Source organism: Dipodomys merriami, unplaced genomic scaffold (genome assembly GCF_024711535.1).
Source record: "Dipodomys merriami isolate MVZ:Mamm:240054 unplaced genomic scaffold, mDipMer1.0.p SCAF_19, whole genome shotgun sequence".
Taxonomy (NCBI): domain Eukaryota; kingdom Metazoa; phylum Chordata; class Mammalia; order Rodentia; family Heteromyidae; genus Dipodomys; species Dipodomys merriami.
Window position 1 is genome coordinate 23580536 of NW_027203270.1, and position 19749 is coordinate 23600284.

At 42.5% G+C, this 19749-nt stretch overlaps 1 protein-coding gene across 6 annotated transcripts in view; it reads right to left on the bottom strand.

The window, feature by feature from the left end:
* Brca1 (BRCA1 DNA repair associated) overlaps nucleotides 1-19749 on the bottom strand; it is an 84045-nt gene that overhangs the window by 15711 nt on the left and 48585 nt on the right. For 4 of the 6 annotated variants that reach the window (XM_070027785.1, XM_070027786.1, XM_070027784.1 and 1 more), the window contains exons 13-18: nucleotides 16503-16629; nucleotides 12498-12685; nucleotides 9798-10069; nucleotides 5818-5905; nucleotides 800-877; nucleotides 82-122 (exon numbers count right to left, since the gene is read on the bottom strand). In XM_070027785.1, coding sequence (XP_069883886.1) covers nucleotides 82-122; nucleotides 800-877; nucleotides 5818-5905; nucleotides 9798-10069; nucleotides 12498-12685; nucleotides 16503-16629 — 794 coding nt within the window. The remainder of the gene's footprint in view (nucleotides 1-81; nucleotides 123-799; nucleotides 878-5817; nucleotides 5906-9797; nucleotides 10070-12497; nucleotides 12686-16502; nucleotides 16630-19749) is intronic. The other 2 variants (XM_070027788.1, XM_070027787.1) reach the window with 1 other exon arrangement.

A 19749-nucleotide genomic window follows, 5' to 3' on the forward strand; every position in this document is an offset into this window, starting at 1 on the left:
AGGGAGGAGAGAGCAGATACACCCTTGTGTGATTTTATGGCTTCAAGCATATCTGAATAATTTGTAAGGTCAGGTACCTACCTCATCCAGCACCTTTCCTTCTTTAATAGACTGGGTCACCCCTAAAGAGATCATGAAAAATATAGATCACATAGAAGCAGAAGAACATACCCCTTTCATGAATGTTTTCCCTCTCTGAAGCCTCCCCACTTTTTAATTGGTTGTGGGGCTTGAACTCAGGGCCTGGGTGCTGTCCCTGAGCCTCTTTGTGCTCAAGGCTAGTACTTTACCACTTGAGCCACAGAGCCACTTTTGGTTGAGTAGTCAATTGGAGATAAGAATCTCATGGGGCCTGTTTGGCTCTAGCTGGCTTTGAACCAGATCCTCAGATACAGGTGTGAGCCACAGGCTCCAGTCAAGCCACCACTCTTTATTAAGGTTTGTGGAAGAAATTTCCTCCTGGAGACCCAGTTAATGCTTAACTTAAACATAATAAAAGTGGCTAGCTAATGCACATAGATTTCTGCCTATTAAATAAATTCCAAGTTCATATACTAACATTTCTAGGAGCAGATTTTAAGTCTTATTAGTTATAAAAGAAATCCATTTTCCCAGCATCACCAGCTTATCTGAACAAAGCCATATGCATTAAAGACAGAGCTAGTTTTGTGTTACCATTAAAGACCTTTTGGTAATTCAGGCTCAGCATCAGCAAAAACCTTAGGTGTTAAAATGTTAGGCGCAAAAATGCAATTCTGAGGTGTTAAATGGAGGAGGGGAGAAGCTGTATTATACTTACAGAAATAGCTAACTACCCATTTTCTTCCTGCAATTCCCAGAAAATATTTCAGTGTCCGTTCACAAACCAACTCAGCATCTGTGGAAAGAAAAACATATTTAGCATATTAGAAGAAGAAAATAACATCAGGAAGTGCTGCCCCCAGAAGCTTACGGACCCCAAATCCTGCTCTCAAGATCAATCTGGATTGATGATTTCTGACACCCCTATAGATAAAATCTGAAGCTGGAAACACCATGAATTATAAGCAGCAGGCTTGGAGCTTTGGAGGCCTGGAAGAGGCAAAGACCAGAGGAAATGACTGTTGCATCTCACCGATGCTATGGCAGCTAAAGAGCTCTAACCCTGTGTTCAATGAAGTGTTCACATCAGCGATTCACTGGATTAAAAAAAAAGGCTCATTTTATGAGATGGTGATATGTAAAAGGAGAAGAAAAGTCTGGAGGTGTGGCTCTAGTGGTAGACTGCTAGCCTAGCAAACACAAAAGTGCAGTGCCAGGTCTCAAGTTCAAACCCCAGTAATACCATCATCAAGACCAAAACACAACCAGTGTTGAAGTCCTAAATATGATAAAATTTTACCTCCCAAACCCAAAACATCTACCTGGGGAATTACTGGGAATTACCTGGGGAATCCTAACTTCCCAGTAATTCCCCAGAGGGACAGGATAATATGGTCTTTTTTGCCAGTCCTGGGGCTTGAACTCAGGGGGTAGGCACTGTCCCTGAGCTTCTTTTGCTAAAGGCTAGCACTCTACCACTTGAGCCACCATGCCACTTCTGACTTTATCTGTTTATGTGAACCCAGGGCTTCATGCATGCTAGGCAAGCACTCTACCACTAAGCCATACTCCTAGCCCCAAACTCCAAATATGGTCTTTTTAATTTAATGCTTTTTGTTGTTGTTGTTTTTGGTTCCAGTCCTGGGGCTTGAACTCAGGGCCTAAGTGCTGTCCCTGAGCTTTCTTGCTCAAGTCTCTACCACTTGAGTCACAGTACTACTTGCCAGCTTTTTTAGTGTTTAATTGGAGAGAAGAGTTTCACAGATGCTCCTGCCAGGGCTAGCTTTGAACTTAAAGCCTCGGAGCTCAGCCTCTTGAGAAGATAGATTTATAGGCATGAGCTACTGGTGCTTGGAAAAATATGGTTTTTTTAGATGCATTCTCTTTTCTACATAAGTATTTCAGAAAGCAGGAGGTGAAGAATCACTTCTGTTTATTTCCTAGTGTTTCAAAGACTGTTTGAAGAAATAAGCAAACTTAGAAAAGACCATTTAATTTTAAAGAGGAGAAATGTATTTAAATACTAACACAGCAGGCCATCTGCATGGAATAGAAGCAGCCTTTCTCCCTCTTCACAGAATTCCTCATAATTTTTGAAGCTTTTTGTTTAATTGCTATAAAAGCTGGCTTTACTTGGAAAGTAAGGAATAGTGTATTGCCTTTGAATTTAAAGACTGAACTACTTTGGATTTAATTTGGACTTTTAAAGCTTTCTTTTCACCTTTCATCAGCTTTGATCCAAACTTACAGCTTAAAAGATATTAAAGCTCAATGACATTTGTCTCTAAAGTATTAATTCATTTGTACTTTCTTGTTCTAGCACCTGATTCCAATGAGCTAAATTACCCTTTGACCCTGTGATAAATTTTTTTGGTGTGTGAGCCAGAACTGGGGTTTGAACCCAGGGCCTGTATGCTGTCCTTTAGTTTTTTTACTTAAGGCTGGTGCTCTAATATTTTTTTTTTTTTTTTTGTCGGTCGTGGGGCTTGAACTCTGGGCCTGGGCGCTGTCCCTCAGCTCTTCAGCTCAAGGCGAGTGCTCTACCACTTGAGCTACAGCGCCACTTCCGGTTTTCTGGTGGTTTATTGGAGATAGGAGTCTCACGGTCTCTCCTGTCCGGGCTGGCTTTGAACCGCGATCCTCAGATCTCAGCCTCCTGAGTAGCTAAGATTACAGGCGTGAGCCACCAGCACCCGGCTTGGTGCTCTAATATTTGAGCACAGTTCCACCATCACCTTTTCTCTGGTTAATTTGAAATAAGAGTCTTAGACTTTCCTGCCTGCCTGGGTTGGCTTCATATTGGGTTTCTCAAATCTCAGCCTCCTGAGTAGGCAGGATTATAGATATGGCACCCAGCTTCTTGCTTGACTTTTTCACTCCTGGCTGGTACTCTACCACTTCAGTCATTCCTCTATTTGTTTTTTGTGTTTTACTGGCTAATAAAATAGAAGAGTCTCTTGGAAAGACCTGCACTAGTGGTGCATACATGTAATACTAACCACTCAGAAGGTTGAGATTTGAGGATCATGATTAAAAGTTAGCCAAGTCATGGGCTGAGATGTAGCTCAGTGGTAAAGCGCTTGCCTAGCAAATGCCACGTCCTGGGTTCGATCCCCAGTACCAAAAGAGAAAAGACCAAAAAAAAAAAAAAAAAAAGTTAGCCAAGTCAGCAAAGTCTATGAGACCACCAACAAGTCAAAGTAGAGGTGTGGCTCAACTGACAGAGGCTTGAGCTGAAAAAGCCAGGTGAGGGCTCAAGGCCCCGAGTTCAAGCCCCAGTACCAGCATACATACAAAAAGTATCTATTGAATTTGTCTTCTTTAAACCCCTGACTTAAAACATAGGGCGTTGAACTCTTGCTAATCTTTTTTTTTTTTTTTTCTTGCTAGTCTTGCTCATAGCTGGTGCTCATTTGAGCTATGCTTCTAATCCCACTTTTTTTTTCTGGTCAACTGGATATGGAATCTCAAACTATCCTGCTCAGCTTGGCTTTGAACCTTGATCCTCAGATTTCAGCAACCTGAATATTACAGGTATGAGCCACTGATATCTAGCTTACTCTTCAAATCTTAATTAAAAAGCACAAGGGTAAGCTGGGCATTGATGGCTCATGCCTGTAATCCTAGCTACTCAGGAGACAGATCTGAGAACACAGTTCAAAGTCACCCCAGGCAGGAAAGTCTGTGAGACTCTTTTTTTTTTTTTTTTTTTTGGGTCTGGTCATGGGGCCTGAACTCTGGGCCTGGGCGCTTTCCCTCAGCTCTTCAGCTCAAGACTAGCGCTCTACCACTTGAGCCACAGCACCACTTCCGGCTTTTTTCTTTTTGCTTATGTGGTGCTGAGGAATCAAACTCAGGGCTTCAGGCAGGCAAGGCAAGTGCTCTACCACTGAGCCACCTTTCCAGCCCCATCTGTGAGACTCTTAGCTCCAATTAACCACCAGAAAACTGGAAGTGGTGCTGTAGCTCCAGTGGCAGAGTGCTCATAGAGAGCTCTTCAATTCAAGGACAGCACCCAGGCCCAGAGTTGAAGCCCACAACCAAAAAAAAAGCACAAGGGTATCAGGGCTGGGAATGTGGCTTAGTAGAAAAATGCTTGCCTAGCATGCATGAAGCCCTGGGTTCAATTCCTCAGTACCACATAAACAGAAAGAGCTGGTATTGGCCCTGTGGCACAAGTGGTAGAGGGCTAGCCTTGAGCACAGAGAGGCTCAGAGACAGAGCCCAGGACCTGAGTGTAAGCCCCAGGACTCCTGGAAAAGAAAAAAAAAAGTAGGAAAACTTCTATAAAGTAATAGTCGACTGACTACTGGAGGATCATCTGTGCTATGCATGACACAGACTGAATATGCCTTATCTGAAATGCTTGGAAATAAGTGTCTTAGAAATAGTTCAGTTTAGGGACTAGGAAGGTGGCTCGGTGGTAGAGTGCTTGCCTTGCATGCATGAGGCCCTGGGTTCGATTCCTCAGCACCACATAAGCAGAAAAAAAAAAAGCTGGAAGTGGTGCTATGGCTCAAGTAGTTGAGTGCTAGCCTTGAGCTGAAGAGCTGAGGGACAGCGCTCAGGCCCAGAGTTCAGACCCTACAACCAGACCCCCCCCCCCAAAAAAAAAAAAAAAAAAGTTCAAGCCGGGTGCTGGTGGCTCATGCCTGTAATCCTAGCTACTCAGGAGGCTGAGATCTGAGGATCATGGTTCAAAGCCAGCCCAGGCAAGAAAGTCCGTGAAACTCTTATCCCCAATAAACCACCAGAAAACTGGAAGTGGTGCTGTAGCTCAAGTGGTAGAGCGCTAGCCTTGAGCTGAAGAGCTAAGGGACAGTACTCAGGCCCAGAATTCAAGCCCCATGACCAAACAAAACACAAACAAACAAACAAACAAACAAAAAGAAATAGTTTAGTTTTGGGGCTAGGAATGGGCTTAGTGGTAGAGTGCTTGCCTAGCATGCATGAAACCCTGGGTTCAATTCCTCAATATCATATAAACAGAAAAAGCCGAAGTGGTGCTGTGACTTAAGTGATAGAATGCTAGCCTTGAACACAAGAGGCTCAGGGACAGTCAGTGCCCAGGCCCTGAGTTCAAGCCCTAGGACTGGCCAAAAAAAAAAAAAAAGAAAAAGAAACATTTCAATTTTGGAATATTTGCATATATACAAATTCTTGGAGCTAAGACTCATGTCTAACATAAAATTTATTTATGTTCTATATATGTGTTATGTAATATAACCTAAAAAGGGGCTGGTAAGGTGGCTCAGTGGTAGAGTGCTTGCCTTGCATGTATGAGGCTTGGGCTTGATTCCTCAGCACCACATAAGAAGAAAAAGTCAGAAGTGGTGCTGTGGCTCAAATGGTAGACCGATAGCCTTGAGCTGAAGAGTTGAGGTATAGCACCCAGGCCCAGAGTTCAGGCCCCATGAAATGCCTGAAAAGCATTTTTCATTTCTTATGTTGCTAGGGGTCAAACCTAGGGTCTTTTGCATGCTAGCTAAGTACTCTACCACTGAATGTCACCTCTAGTGCTTGCAAGTATATTATGTAATATATTTAGCATACCTGCATTTTGTGTATAAACTGTTACATGACATCAGGTGTGGAACTTCCTACTTGTGAGGTCATGTCTACAGTGAAAAAGTCATAGATTTTGGATTTTCAGATTAGGGATGCTCAGCGTGATTCTTACTTTTTCATGTGGTTTATGCATCAGACGCAACATATTCTATAAGGTTTTTGACATACCTGTTTTCATAACGACATGCGTAGTCTCTTCAGTAACTGCGTTAGTTAAAGTGATGTGGTGTTTTCTGGCAAACTTCTGTGCAAGTACCTGAAATCAAATAAAATATTACAGGGGCTGGGAAGATGGCTCAGTGGTAGAGTGCTTGCCTTGCATGCATGAGACTCTGGGTTTGATTCCTCAGCACCACATAAACAGAAAAATCCAGAAGTGGTACTGTGGCTCAAGTGGTAGAGCGCTAGCCTTGAGCTGAAGAGCTGAGGGACATCACCCAAGCCCAGAGTTCAGGCCCCATGACTAGAAAAAAACAAAACAAAACAAAAAACAAATAAAATATTACAGTATGATAAACTGCCTTAAGTATTTGGCTTACAGTATTAGTCCAGCTTTGTGTCTATTTTCCTCAGAAAGTGTACATCTTTTTAATAACAGGCTTGAACTCTCAAAATGAATTATTTAATAAAGATTATGTATAAGCCACAAGGAGACATTCTAATATAATCTAATATAGTGCTATCAGTCATGGAATTACAACCAAAGATTCAAAATAATATTAATTTGTCTTTAATAACAGACATTATTTGATGCCCTAATAAATGTTTTTTGTGTAGTGATACTCTATTGTCCTATCATTCAGTTTTATCAGCCTACACTGTATAAAGTAAAGGTAACACTATAGATTTATGTGGCTTAAAATTCAACTCTCTGATAGTTACAAAATATACAGGTGACGAAGATTCTAAAGAGCAGGGTAAAAAATACAAATTGTAGGAGAAAAACTGAAAGAGCCATATATGTATTATTTTATAATAATTACATATATAGTCGTTTGTGGGGCTTGAATTCAGGGTCTGGGCACTATCCTTGAGCTCTTTTTGTCAAAGGCTTGTACTCTACCACTTTGAGCCACAGCACCACATCCAGTTTTCCGGTAGTTAATTAGAGATAAGAGTCTCAAGCAGGGCTGGGAATGTGGCTTAGTGGGAGAGTGCTTGCCTAGCATGCATGAAACCCTGGGTTTGATTCCTCAGTATCATGTAAACAGAAAAAGCCAGAAGTGGTGCTGTAGCTCAAGTGGTAGAGTGCTAGCCTTGACCAAAAGCTCAGGGAGAGTACCCAGGCCCTGAGTTCAAGCCCCAGAACTGGAAAAAGAGAGAAAGAGAGAAAGAGAGAGAGAGAGAGAGAGAGAGAGAGAGAGAGAGAGAGAGAGAGAGAGAGAGAGAGAGGAGTCTCAAGCACTTTCCCGCTCAGGCTGGCTTCAAACTGCAATCCTCAGATCTCAGCCTCCTAAGTAGTTAGGATTATAGGCATGAGCCATCAGTGCCTGGTGAAGAGCCTCATATTCTTCCCAAAAGAAAACTAAAGTCAGGGCTGGGAATGTGGCTTAGTGGTAGAGTGCTTGCCTAGCACGCACGAAGCCCTGGGTTTGAATCCTTAGCACCAAATAAAAAAAGCTAGAAGTGATGCGGTGGCTCAAGTAGTAGAATAGTAGCTTTGAGCAAAAGAAGCCCAGGGACAGTACCCAAACAGGCAGTAAACAAAATGAATTAGAGCTATTATGAGTATAGTTGACATAACTGGTAGCGATTGCTTGGTAAACAGTTTTGTTTGCTAAGCGCCATTGTTTATGAACCATTGCCATCCAGACTACCGTTGACGTGCTGTACAGGTCAAAGCATCTTCCTTTCATGTTGTCTCACTCTGTACTGCCATGGGGCACGGAAAGAAGCTAATGACATTTTCCCTTTTCGCCACTGCCCTCTGCCAGGATCATTAGCAATTCTGAACTGATTAATTGCTGAAATCTCAGCCTTGAAACAGCGTTCGTTCAGTCAGAAGAGCAACTGCTGAAAAGATCATCTTAATATAGGCTTCAGAATGAATCATGTATAATAAAGTCAGCAGCTTTCATCATAAATTTACCACACTATAGCAAGCCTGAATAGAACTCAAAGTTTCCCTCTTTTACTTGTTTAAAGACAACATGTGCCCACAACATTTATAGTGTAACCTGTAGCTCAGAACCACCCAAGGCAAGAGATGAGACCATTTTAGCCATGTCTGAAAAGCTGAACTCAAAAAGAATGCTCATTTTCAGTGAATGAATGGATATTCTAGATGTGTAGGTAAATGATCAAAAGCCATTTAAATAGACACAGGTATAAGAATTTTCAGAGCAAATGCTGTCTTGGGGATGGGCAGTGAGATGACAACATTCACAACCATCATCTTACAATTTCCATTTATTGCCTGTATTCATTTGCTTTGCTCAGTCCAAAGCAGGACCTATCTGGCAGCAAGGACTGTTATGCTGAGTCACTACCTATGAAATTAGGCTGAGAAATGGTTCAGCCTGATTAGCCAAGATTATAGGTGTGAGGCCTCTGGTGCCTGGCTACTATATCTTAAAGAAATATTACTCACTCAATTGTTTTCCAGATACTAATAACAAGAAATTACAAGAAAAGTAAATTTCCCAGGATGTCTAAAATCCACAAACAGCCTAAGGAGAGACAAGAGTTTAGTGGTCTTAATATTTTAATGAGTCTTAATTTTTTTTTTTTTGGTAGTCATGGGGCTTGAACTCTAGGCCTGGGCGCTGTCCCTGAGCTCTTCAGCTGAAGGCTAGCACTCTACCACTTGATCCACAATGCCACTTCTGGCCTTTTCTGTTTAGGAAGTGCTGAGGAATCGAACCCAGGGCATCAAGCATGTGAGGTAAGCACTCTACCACTGAGCTACCTTCCCAGCCCCATGAGTCTTAAAATTTTAATAGTTATTTTTCTATAATGTGAAATAATTCCCATTTCTGGCACAAGGGGCATAAGGAGATGCCAAAATCTAAATAGCAAAGGGTATTGTAGGGCAGCAATGACAGGGCAGGCTATTAAAGAGTTGTCTTCCCCACAAGGATGAAGACAAACAAACACTGGAAAAATGCCACTGTCTGGCAGCGTGCTTGGAACTAGTTCGGTAAGCTGACTCAGATACAAAAGAAGGGAAAGAGAAAGCTACACCTACTTGTTTTTTTTTTTTTAAAACCAGAAGACAAAACAATACCCTTTTTATTTTTTTAAAACTCTGGTAAAATAGGTTTCCATATGAGGCTTGAACTCTGTGCCTAAGCACTATCCCTGAGCTTCTTTTGCTCAAAGCTAGTGCTCTACCACTTGAGACAGCCCTACTTGCTTTTTTAGATAAAAAAGAAAATTCTGATGCTAACTGAAAAGCTTTAGATCATATTCCCAAGTAAACCTTTTTTTGTTACTATTTACTAATTGTTTTCATAATTAAATATATTTTAGGAATTTATATATATATTTATATATACATATTTTATTTTTTTGTCAGTTGTGGGGCTTGAACCCTGGGCCTGGGTGCTGTCCCTCAGCTCTTTAGCTCAAGGCTATCACTCTACCACTTGAGCCACAGCGCCACTTCTGGCATTCCAGTCGTTTACTGGAGATGAGCCTCACAGACTTTCCTGCCTAGGCTGATTTTGAACCTCGATCCTCAGATCTCAGCCTTCTGAGTAGCTAGGTGGCGTGAGCCACCAGCACCAGGCAAGAATTTGTATTTTTGCTTTACCTAGATGCAATTTTTCAGAAATGAGGGATGGAGGGGCTGGGAAGTTGGCTCAGTGGTAGAGCGCTTGCCTTGCATGCCTGAGGCCCTGGGTTCGATTCCTCAGCACCACATAAGCAAAAAGAAAAAAGCCGGAAGTGGTGCTGTGGCTCAAGTGGTAGAGCGCTAGCCTTGAGCTGAAGAGCTGAGGAACAGCGCCCAGGCCCAGAGTTCAGGCCCCACGACCGGACCAAAAAAAAAAAAAAAAAAAGAAATGAGGGATGGAAATTAAATTACAAAGACTTCTGATTTCCTTGATTTCTTCCCACAGGTTATTTGTTGCTAGACTCTGCATAAAACAGTTTGTGGTATGTTGTCCTGTCACAGCGACTACAGAAATATACTTAGATATACTTACAAATTCTTTTTGGATCAAGCCTGATACCACCATAGACATTCTTTTGTTGACCTTTGCTGTTGAAGTCTTCAATTCTGGTTTGTCTCTCTTCTCTCTCTCTTCCCTTGCTTTGTCCCCATGAGCAGCGGCTGGACTGCTGGCAGACTGGGCAACTTGAAATTGGGATGATAAACTGCAGACATGAGCTGGCTCTAGAGTGCTGTCTTTAGGGGGTTCAGATTTAGGCTCATTGTAGAAGAGGCAGTTTCCAGACTGCAGATCAGGGATTCTCTCTGAAAAGGATAAATGTTTAATTTAATTTATATAACAATGAATTTGAATTAGGAGGTTCCAGTCTCTGATAAGAATGAAATAGACCCGATGAGGTTAAGAGGGTCCACTGCTGTGGAAGTACAGTGGCTTAACTTTTCTGAAGGCCAATACATGTGTTGACACTTTTACTCAGCAGTTTTAATTTTAGAAATGAATCCTGAGGGGGTTGGGAAGGTGGCTCAGTAGTAGAGTGCTTGCCTTGTATGCATGAGACCCTGGGTTCGATTCCTCAGCATCACATAAGCCAAAAAAGCTGCAAGTGGCACTGTGGTTCATATGGTAGAGTGCTAGCCTTGAGCTGAAGAGCTGAGGGACTGGGCCCAAGCCCAGAGTTCAGGCCCCATGACCGACAAAAAAGAAGAAAAAGAAATAAAGAAATGCATCCTGAGGAAATAGAAGATGTATGCAAAGGTAGTCATTGGATATTTCCTTCCTACTATTTATAATAACACAATTTTAGAAATGATCTAAATATCCAACATGACATTAAATGATTCATTTAATTGAGTAGTTTTTCACTCCTTACAGTGAGCAGTAAAATAAATATTTTAAGATGATAGCTAAGAAATATTTAACATGACTTTATATTTAGATTGACTAACTGAGGCTTAGACCAGCCTAAAGTTCATGGATTGAAGCAATCCTATTGCTTCTGCTTCCTGAGTAGCTGGGACTATAGATGTGTACCACTATGCCCAGATTGATTCTGTATTCTAAAAATAAGCAAAATGACTGAAGAAATAGCAATATCTTATTGTTAACTGGCAGGAACATAGGCAATTTTAAAGATTCTTATTTTGTATTTTCTATATTATACAATTCTTTTTGGCAATTGTCATATAGAACTTTCATAAGGAAAGGAAAAAAGGCTGAAAACTATGACAGATACTTTTATTTTTCTATGACATCTTTGAAACAGCTCAGAAAATGTTATTCTATCAAGGGTGGAGCTGAGTAAAAGGAAAAAGATTCCTAAAATGAACTAATGAACATGACCAAATACCACATTTGATGCCAAATAGAGCCTTTTATGATAATGTATATTGAGTATTAATTAAATTTTTTTACTGATTAAAACTTTGATTTACATGCCATAAAATATATTAATCATTACAAGTGATTTACAAGGCATAAAACAGTCATTTATATTCATTAATTCATAGAAAAAAAGAGCCTGCTTTGGGATTTGACTCATTATTCAATAAAGGACAGACCTAAAACTATTCTAGGGCCTTAGAATGCTTATCTAACAGTTGAAGTAAAATATTTATTTTATTTTTCTGAGGTACTGAAGATTGAATTCAGGGTCTTATGCTTCCTCAGTTCAAGTATAGCACTTCAACTACCCCCTGACCCAGGGTTTTTTCTTGATATTTTGGAGACAGAGTCTCAAGGACTTTTCTGCCTGGGCTGGCCTCAAAGGGAGATCCTCCAAGCCAGGCGCTGGTGGTTCACGCCTGTAATAATCAGGAGGCTGAGATCTGAGGATCATAGTTCAAAGCCAGCTTGGGCAGTTAAGTCTATGAGACTCATCTCCAATTAACCACCAGAAAACCAGAAGTGGCACTGTGGCTCAAGTGGTAGAGCATTTGCCTTGAGCCAAAGAGATGAGGGACAGTGCCCAGGACCAGAATTCAAGCCCCACAAAGGACCAAAAAAACAAAACAAAACAAAACAAAAAGGGAGATCCTCCAAGGAGCCCAGGTGGCATGAGCCACCAATACTTGACTTCAAAGTAAAATATTCAGAGCATACTAAGAGTGAAACCAATAGGTAGATTAACAGCTGCAATAATTTTCAAGTAAATTTGGATTAAAAGTCAAGTTATTTTTTAAATGGGCTTATATATAACAGAAGCATAAATGATAAACCTGTATACCGGAAAGTTGACTAACTAGAGTCTATTTTTTTGTTTTAGTCACTTGGGGGGCTTGAACTCAGGGTTTGAGCACTGTCCCTGAGCTTCTTTTTGCTCAAGGGTAGCACTCTACCACTTGAGCCACAGTGCTACTTCCAGCTTTTTCTGTTTTGTGGTACCAAGGAATCGAACCTAAGGCTTCATGCATGGTAGGCAAGCACTCTATCCCAATCCCAGCATATCTTTTATTTATTTATTTATTTAATGCCGGTCGTGGACCTGAACTCTGGGCCTAGGTGCTGTCTCTCAGCTCTTCAGCTCAAGGCGAGCGCTCTACCGCTTGAGCCACAGCACCACTTCCGGCTTTTTCTGTTTATGTGGTGCTGAGGAATTGAACCCAGGGCCTCATGCATGCAAGGCAAGCACTCTACCACTGAGCCACCTTCCCAGCCCCCAGCATATCTTTTATATAGGACTCAGAGTAAAGAAAAAGTGTCTTACTTCCAATTACAGGAGATAAAATGTATTACCTAGGTCCTGCTTTGGCAAATAAGACTGCTCCATTAAGTCAGGTGGCTGAGACTTCTCCAGCTGTTCCTCCTCCAGATCAATCACCACAAGCTCCCTTTGAGATGGGAAGTTTCTATTCTGAAGCCTGGTAGACAGGTAGTGCACAGACCCACTACTACCAACCAACTGGGTCTTTGATGGGGAAGTCCTGAAAAGACAGATGAAAAGAGAAAACTATTACTACCAGTTCTAAAAGAACTAGTCAGAATCCCAGGGCAGACAAAGCATAAGTGAAAGAGCTCCCTGTCAGAGATATGAAGTGATGAACAAAGAAGAGCCCAGTGACAGCCTAGGCATCTGATCTGGATTCATGCATCCAACCAACATATCATGGCTGACATATATCTCTCCTAAGGGCTGGTCTGAGGCAGTGTATCTCCCAGATACTTAAAACCCTTGTCAGCAATTTCTGCCCAAATATCCACTGCCACTCACCAAACCCTATGCACTTTTGTACTTGAGCCTAAATGGAGGTGTCAGACTTTTATAAAGATAGATGATTAATGTTGACATCTAAACACTTATTCTTTCTACCAGTTTGGGAAGAACCATCTTATCATTAATTAGCCTTTTACTGTCTGGGCCGATTGAAAATGAAAGCCAACTATCAGGGGTGGGTAGATAACCTATGCCAACTATTAGTGCTCAGTGGGAGAGCACTTTCCATGGCGTGTGTGAAGCCTTGGTTTGAACCCTACCACTACAAGAAAAAAAATCCAAACTATTAAATATTGTTAGAAAGTAAATGCACTAAATAGTTCCTCTATTATTTAATTATTTTTATTTTTTTTGCTGGTCATGGGGCTTGAACTCTGGGCCTGGGTGCTGTCTCTCAGCTCTTCAGCTCAAGGCTACCACTCTACCACTGAGCCACAGCACCACTTCTGGTTTTCTGGTGATTTATTGGAGATTAAGAGTCTCTCAGGCTTTCCTGCCCAGGCTGGCTTTGAACCACAATCCTCAGATCTCAGCCTTCTGAGTTGCTAGGATTATAGGTGTGAGCCACTGGTGCCCAGTGCTTTTACATATTCTTTTTTTTTTTTTTTTAATTATTTTAATTTATTTTTTGGGTCCAGTCGTGGGACCTGAACTCTGGGCCTGGGTGCTGTCCCTCAGCTCTTCAGCTCAAGGTTAGCGCTCTACCACTTGAGCCACAGCACCACTTCCGGGTTTTTTCTTTTTGCTTATGTGGTGCTGAGGAATCGGACCCAGGGCCTCAGGCATGCAAGGAAAGCGTTCTACCACTGGCCACCTTCCCAGCCCATGCTTTTACGTATTCTTAAACACCTGAAATACTAGAGGAATGGCTGGGCACCTGTGGCTCATGCTATAATCCTAGCTACTCAGGAGGCTGACATTTGAGAATTGTAGTTCAAAGCCAGCCTGGGCAGAAAAGTCCATGATACTCTTATCTCCAATAAGCCACCAGAAAACCAGAAGTGGCGCTATGGTTCAAGTGGGAAACGCTAGCTTTGAGGTGAAGAGCTGAGAGACAGCGCCAATGCCTAGAGTTCAAGCCTCACGACCCATAAGAAACAAATAAACAAACAAACAAAAAATAATAGCCAGCCCTGGTGGCTCTCACCTATAACACTAGGTGTTCAGGAGGCTGAGAGCTTAGGATTATAGCTTGAAGCCAGCTCAGGCAGTTAAGTTTATGAGACCCTTTTTTTTTTGTCGGTCGTGGGGCTTGAACTCTGGGCCTGGGCGCTGTCCCTCAGCTCTTCAGCTCAAGGCGAGCGCTCTACCTCTTGAGCTACAGCGCCACTTCCGGTTTTCTGGTGGTTTATTGGAGATAGGAGTCTCACAGTCTCTCCTGCCCGGGCTGGCTTTGAACCGCGATCCTCAGATCTCAGCCTCCTGAGTAGCTAGGATTACAGGCATGAGCCACCAGCACCCAGCAAGTTTATGAGACTCTTATCTCCAGTAAACTACTCAAAATGCTGGAAGTAGAGCTCAAGTGGTAGAGCACTAGCCTTGAACAAAAAAAGTTCAAGGACAGTATTAGGCCCTTAGGTTCAAGCATAGGACCTCCCCTCCTCCAAATGTGCAAAATAAGTAATTATCAATAGGCTTAAAGGGTCTCAGAGATGCATCATTAACTCAAAAATCATTACTTTTTCAAACAAGGTGATGGGATTATACACAGCTACCACCATGCCTGGCACAATTATTGGGTGTTTATTATATGTTAGGTATTAAAGGAAGGCTCTATGGATTGAAGAAGAATAAGTCCTAACTGTTACTCTCAAGTAGTCTAGTAGAGGGAACAGGTTTAGTGTGAAGGTTTTAGGATAAAAGTTTACATTAGGTGCCTGTAGGATAAAGAAAAATAATTTGAAAGACTCATTTAGCTTATTGATTAAACCGTACCAATGACATCATTACCTCTAAACATGGCTTTAGTGCCAATGGAAGTCAGCTCTTTTCCCTCTTTACCACAACCACAATGCCACATAGAACTCTAGCCTCAAAAATAAATCCTTAGTTCCAGTGGCTCATGCTTGTATTCAAGCTACTAAGGAGGCTGAGCTCTGAAGATCACAGTTCAAAGCCAGCTGGCGACAACACTTAAGCCCTGAGTTCAAGCCCCAGTACCAGCATAAATAAACAAGTATATAAACAAATCCTTGCCAGGTACTGGTGGCTTACACCTGTAATTCTAGTTACTCAGGAGGCTGAGAACTGAGGATTATGATTCAAAGCCATCTCGGGCAGGAAAGTACATGAGACTCTTATGTCTACATCACCACCAAAAAGCTGGAACTGGAGCTGGGCGCTGGTGGCTCACGCCTGTAATCCTAGCTACTCAGGAGGCTGAGATCTGAGGATCGCAGTTCAAAGCCAGCCCGGGCAAGAAAGACCGTGAGACTCCTATCTCCAATAAACCACCAGAAAACCGGAAGTGGCGCTGTAGCTCAAGTGGTAGAGCGCTCGCCTTGAGCTGAAGAGCTGAGGGACAACGCCCAGGCCCAGAGTTCAAGCCCCACGACCGACAAAAAAAAAAAAAAAAAAAAAAAAGCTGGAACTGGAGCTATGGCTTAAGTGGTACATTAGCTTTGAGCAAAAAAGCTCAGAAAGGGCTGGGGATGTGGCTTAGTGGTAGATTTTTTTTTTTTTTGCTTTTTGATTCCTAAGTACTATATAAACAGAGAAGGCCAGAACTGTTCAATTCCTCAGTACCTCATAAACAGAAAAGGTCAGAAGTGGCATTGTGGTTCAAGTGGTATAGCACTAGCACTAGCCTTGAGCAAAAGAAGCTCAGGGACAGTGTCCAGGCCCTGAGTCCAAGTCCCAGGACTGGCAATTTAAAAAAAAAAAAAAAAAGCTGGGTACCAGTGGCTCACACCTGCAATCCTACCTATTCAGGAGGCTGAGATCTGAGGATGGCTAGTCAAAGCCAGCCTGGGCAGGAAAGACCTTGAGACTCTCATCTCCAATAAACTACCAGAAAACCGGAAGTGGTGCTGTGGCTCAAGTGGTAGAGTGCTAGCCCTGAGCTGAAGAGCTGAAGGACAGCGCCCAGGCCCAGAGTTCAAACCCACGACCGGCAAAAAAAAACCCTCAAAAAATAGTGGCCAGGCCCTGAGTGCAGAACAAAAATAGAAGTAAGAAAATAAAAGAAAATATATTGTTACAAAGTTCTTGGAGGATGTTCTGAGTATTTTTCTGGAATAAATCAGATAATCCTTTTCTAGAGGCAAACATTCCCATTAGGGCAAGGGTTGACTGGGGAAAGTCCATTAGCCTCCAGGCTTGCTTCAGTTGTAGTTCTCTTTTATTTTCTTGTGAGCTTCAGAAAAGACAGATCTAATTGCACATTTCTCATGTAGTAGCTTATCCCACATACAGGTCCAGAAAGCCTATACCCAATTAAATAAAGGAAGTGTTCTAGGAATAGATGGGGAGGGAATTTAGCTGGAGTTTAATGTTAGGAGATATTACCATCAACTTGATATTCTTACCTTTCCACTCCTAGTTCTTTATTTTTACTGGTGGAACTATCTGGAGATACTTGGAACTCATCAGCAGAAAAGGCTTTTCGAGTTTGGCTTACAGGATGTCCATTATTTTTCTCTGGAGTTAAAACTGCTTTAAAGGGAATGAGAAAACAAAGAAATCCACTTTACTTCTTTGTCCTAAGGGTGATAATTCAGGTGAGGATACTGATTTTTGTCTTTGCTTGTTTATTGAGACAAGGTCTCACATGCTCAGCCTGTTCTGGAACATGCTGTCTAGCATACATTGGCCTTGAACTTTTGATCCTCTTGCTTCAGCCTTAGAGTACAGGGATTTATATGAATCCAACAGCGCACTCAAGTTATTGATTTTAGAAGCAGCAATCTGTGACAATCAGATTGGTTCCTTTTTTTTTTTTTTGTCAGTTGTGGGGCTTGAACTCTGGGCGTGGGCGCTGTCCCTCAGCTCTTCAGCTCAAGGCGAGTGCTCTACCACTTGAGCTACAGTGCCACTTCCGGTTTTCTAGTGGTTTATTGGAAATAGGAGTCTCACAGTCTTTCCTGCCCGGGCTGGCTTTGAACCATGATCCTCAGATCTCAGCCTCCTGAATAGCTAGGATTATAGGCGTGAGCCACCAGCACCCGGCAGATTGGTTCATTTTTTGTGTGCAGGTGCTGGTACTACAGCATAAACTCAGGGTCTCACATTTTTTTTTTTTGCCAGTCCTGGGCTTGAACTCTGGGCCTGGGCACTGCCCCTGAGCTCTTCAGCTCAAGGCGAGCAATCTACCACTTGAGCCACAGTACCACTTCTGGCTTTTTCTGCTTATGTGGTGCTGAGGAATTGAACCCAGGGCCTCATGCATGCAAGGCAAGCATTCTACCACTGAGCCACCTTCCCAGCCCAGGGTCTCACATTCGTGCTTGCCTTTTTCACTCAAGGTTAGTATTCTACCACTTGAGCCACATTTCCACTTCTAGCATTTTCTTTGGTTTTCTTTCTTTCTTTCATTCTTTCTTTTTCCTTCCTTCCTTCCTTCCTTCCTTTCCTTCTTCCTTCCTTCCTTCCTTCCTTCCTTCCTTCCTTCCTTCCTTCCTTTCTTTCTTTCTTTCTTTCTTTCTTTCTTTCTTTCTTTCTTTCTTTCTTTCTTTCTTTCTTTCTTTCTTTCTTGTTGTTGTTGTTGTCAGTCACGGCTTGAACTCTGAAGTCTGGGTGCTGTCCCTGTGCTCTTTTTGATCAAGGCTAGCACTCTACCACTTTCAGCCACAGTGCTACTTCTGGTTTTCTGGTGGTTAAATGGAGACAAGAATCTCAGAGTTTTCTGCCCATGCTAGCTTTGTACCATGATCCTCAGATCTTAGCCTCCTGAGTAGGCTAAGATTACAGGCATGAGCCACCAGTGCCCTGCTAATTTTAGCTTTTTGATGGTTACAGGTAACAGTCTCTCAGATTTGTCTAGCCTAGTTAGCTTTGAACAGCAATTCTCTGATCTCAGCCTCTTGAGTAGCTAAGATTATAAGTGTGAATAATTAGTTCCTGGCGCAAATTGGTTCTTAAATTAATCAGACAGAATTTCACATATACAAGTGACATAAATGCTAGCAGACAGAACTGACTAGAAAATAGTAACAATAGGGGCTGGGAAGGTGGCTCAGTGGTAGAGCACTTGCCTTGCATGCTCGAGGCCCTGGGTTCGATTCCTTAGCACCACATAAGAAAAAAGCCGGAAGTGGCGCTGTGGCTCAAGTGGTAGAGCGCTAGCCTTAAGCTGAAGAGCTGAGGGACAGTGCCCAGGCCCAGAGTTCAAGCCCCACGACCGGACCCAAAAAACAAAGAAAAAGAAAAAAAAGAAAATAGTAACAATAAAAGGTTTGCTTTAGGTCAATAGAGTGAGACAGAGTAAAAAAATATCTATTTCTACATTTTAGCTTGGAATGATAAAACAAAAATATGTAATGCATTTTTATCTCAGCTGCCCAATGACCTCAGGGAATAGGCAAAGTCCTGGCAAGCACAAAGCACTTCCCTTCTCCCATCCCTGCTGCTTCTAGACTGTGAGATGGAAGTCTAAATTTTTACATATCGGGGCTGGGAAGGTGGCTCAGTGGTAGAGTGCTTGCCTTGCATGCATGAGGCCCTGGGTTCAATTCCTCAGCACCACATGAACAAAAAGAAAAAAAAGCCGCAAGTGTCGCTGTGGCTCAAGTGGTAGAGCACTAGCCTTGAGCTGAACAGCTGAGGGACAGCGCCCAGGCCCAGAGTTCAGGCCCCACGACCGGACCCCCCCCAAAAAATAAATAAAATAAAAAAATAAATTTTTACATATGTGGAAAAGCAGGAGAGTCTTGAGGAAGAAAATACAAACACAGGTGCCATTTTACTTGTCTCAATTAATAGCACCCCCAAATAAACAAACCCTCACATATCTACAGATACACACAAAAACAAACACAAGGAACTAATGTTACATACAAAGAATTAATGTTCAGGGCTGGGAAGGTGGCTCAGTGGTAGAGCGCTTGCCTTGCATGCATGAGGCCCTGGGTTCAATTCCTTAGCACCATATAAGCAAAAAGAAAAAAAGCTGGAAGTGGCGCTGTGGCTCAAGTGGTAGAGCGCTAGCCTTGACTAAAGAGCTGAGGGACAGCACCCAGGCCCAGAGTTCAGGCCCCACAACTGGACCCCCCCCACCAAAAAAAAAAAAGAAACACCTTTCAAAGAATTAATGTTCAAAAAGTACAAGGAACTCAAGGCAAAGTTCTGGCATGTTAGAATGTTTTGTTTTTTCAGTCTTAGGGCTTGAACTCAGGACCTAGGCACTGTCCCTGACCTTTTACTGACCACAGTGCCTTTCCAGCTTATGTGGTACTGAGGAATTAAACCCAGGGCTTCATGTATGCTTGTCAAGCACTCTACCACTAACCCACATTCCCAGGGCCCGTTCCCCCCCCCTTTTTTTTCCCCCCTGATCAGTCATGGGGCTTGAACTTGAGACTTGGGCACTGTCCCTAAGCTCTTTTACTCAAGACTAGAGCTCTACTACTTTCAGCCATACCACCACTTCCAGTTTTCTGGTCATTAAATAGAGATAAGATTCTCATGGACTTTCCTGTCTAGTCTGGCTTTGAACCATGATCCTCAGATAACATCCTGAGAATAGAACATCCTTTTTTTTTTCTTTTTTCTGGTTGTGGGGCCTAAATTCTGGGACCTGGGTACTGTCCCTCAGCTCTTCAGCTGAAGGCTAGTGCT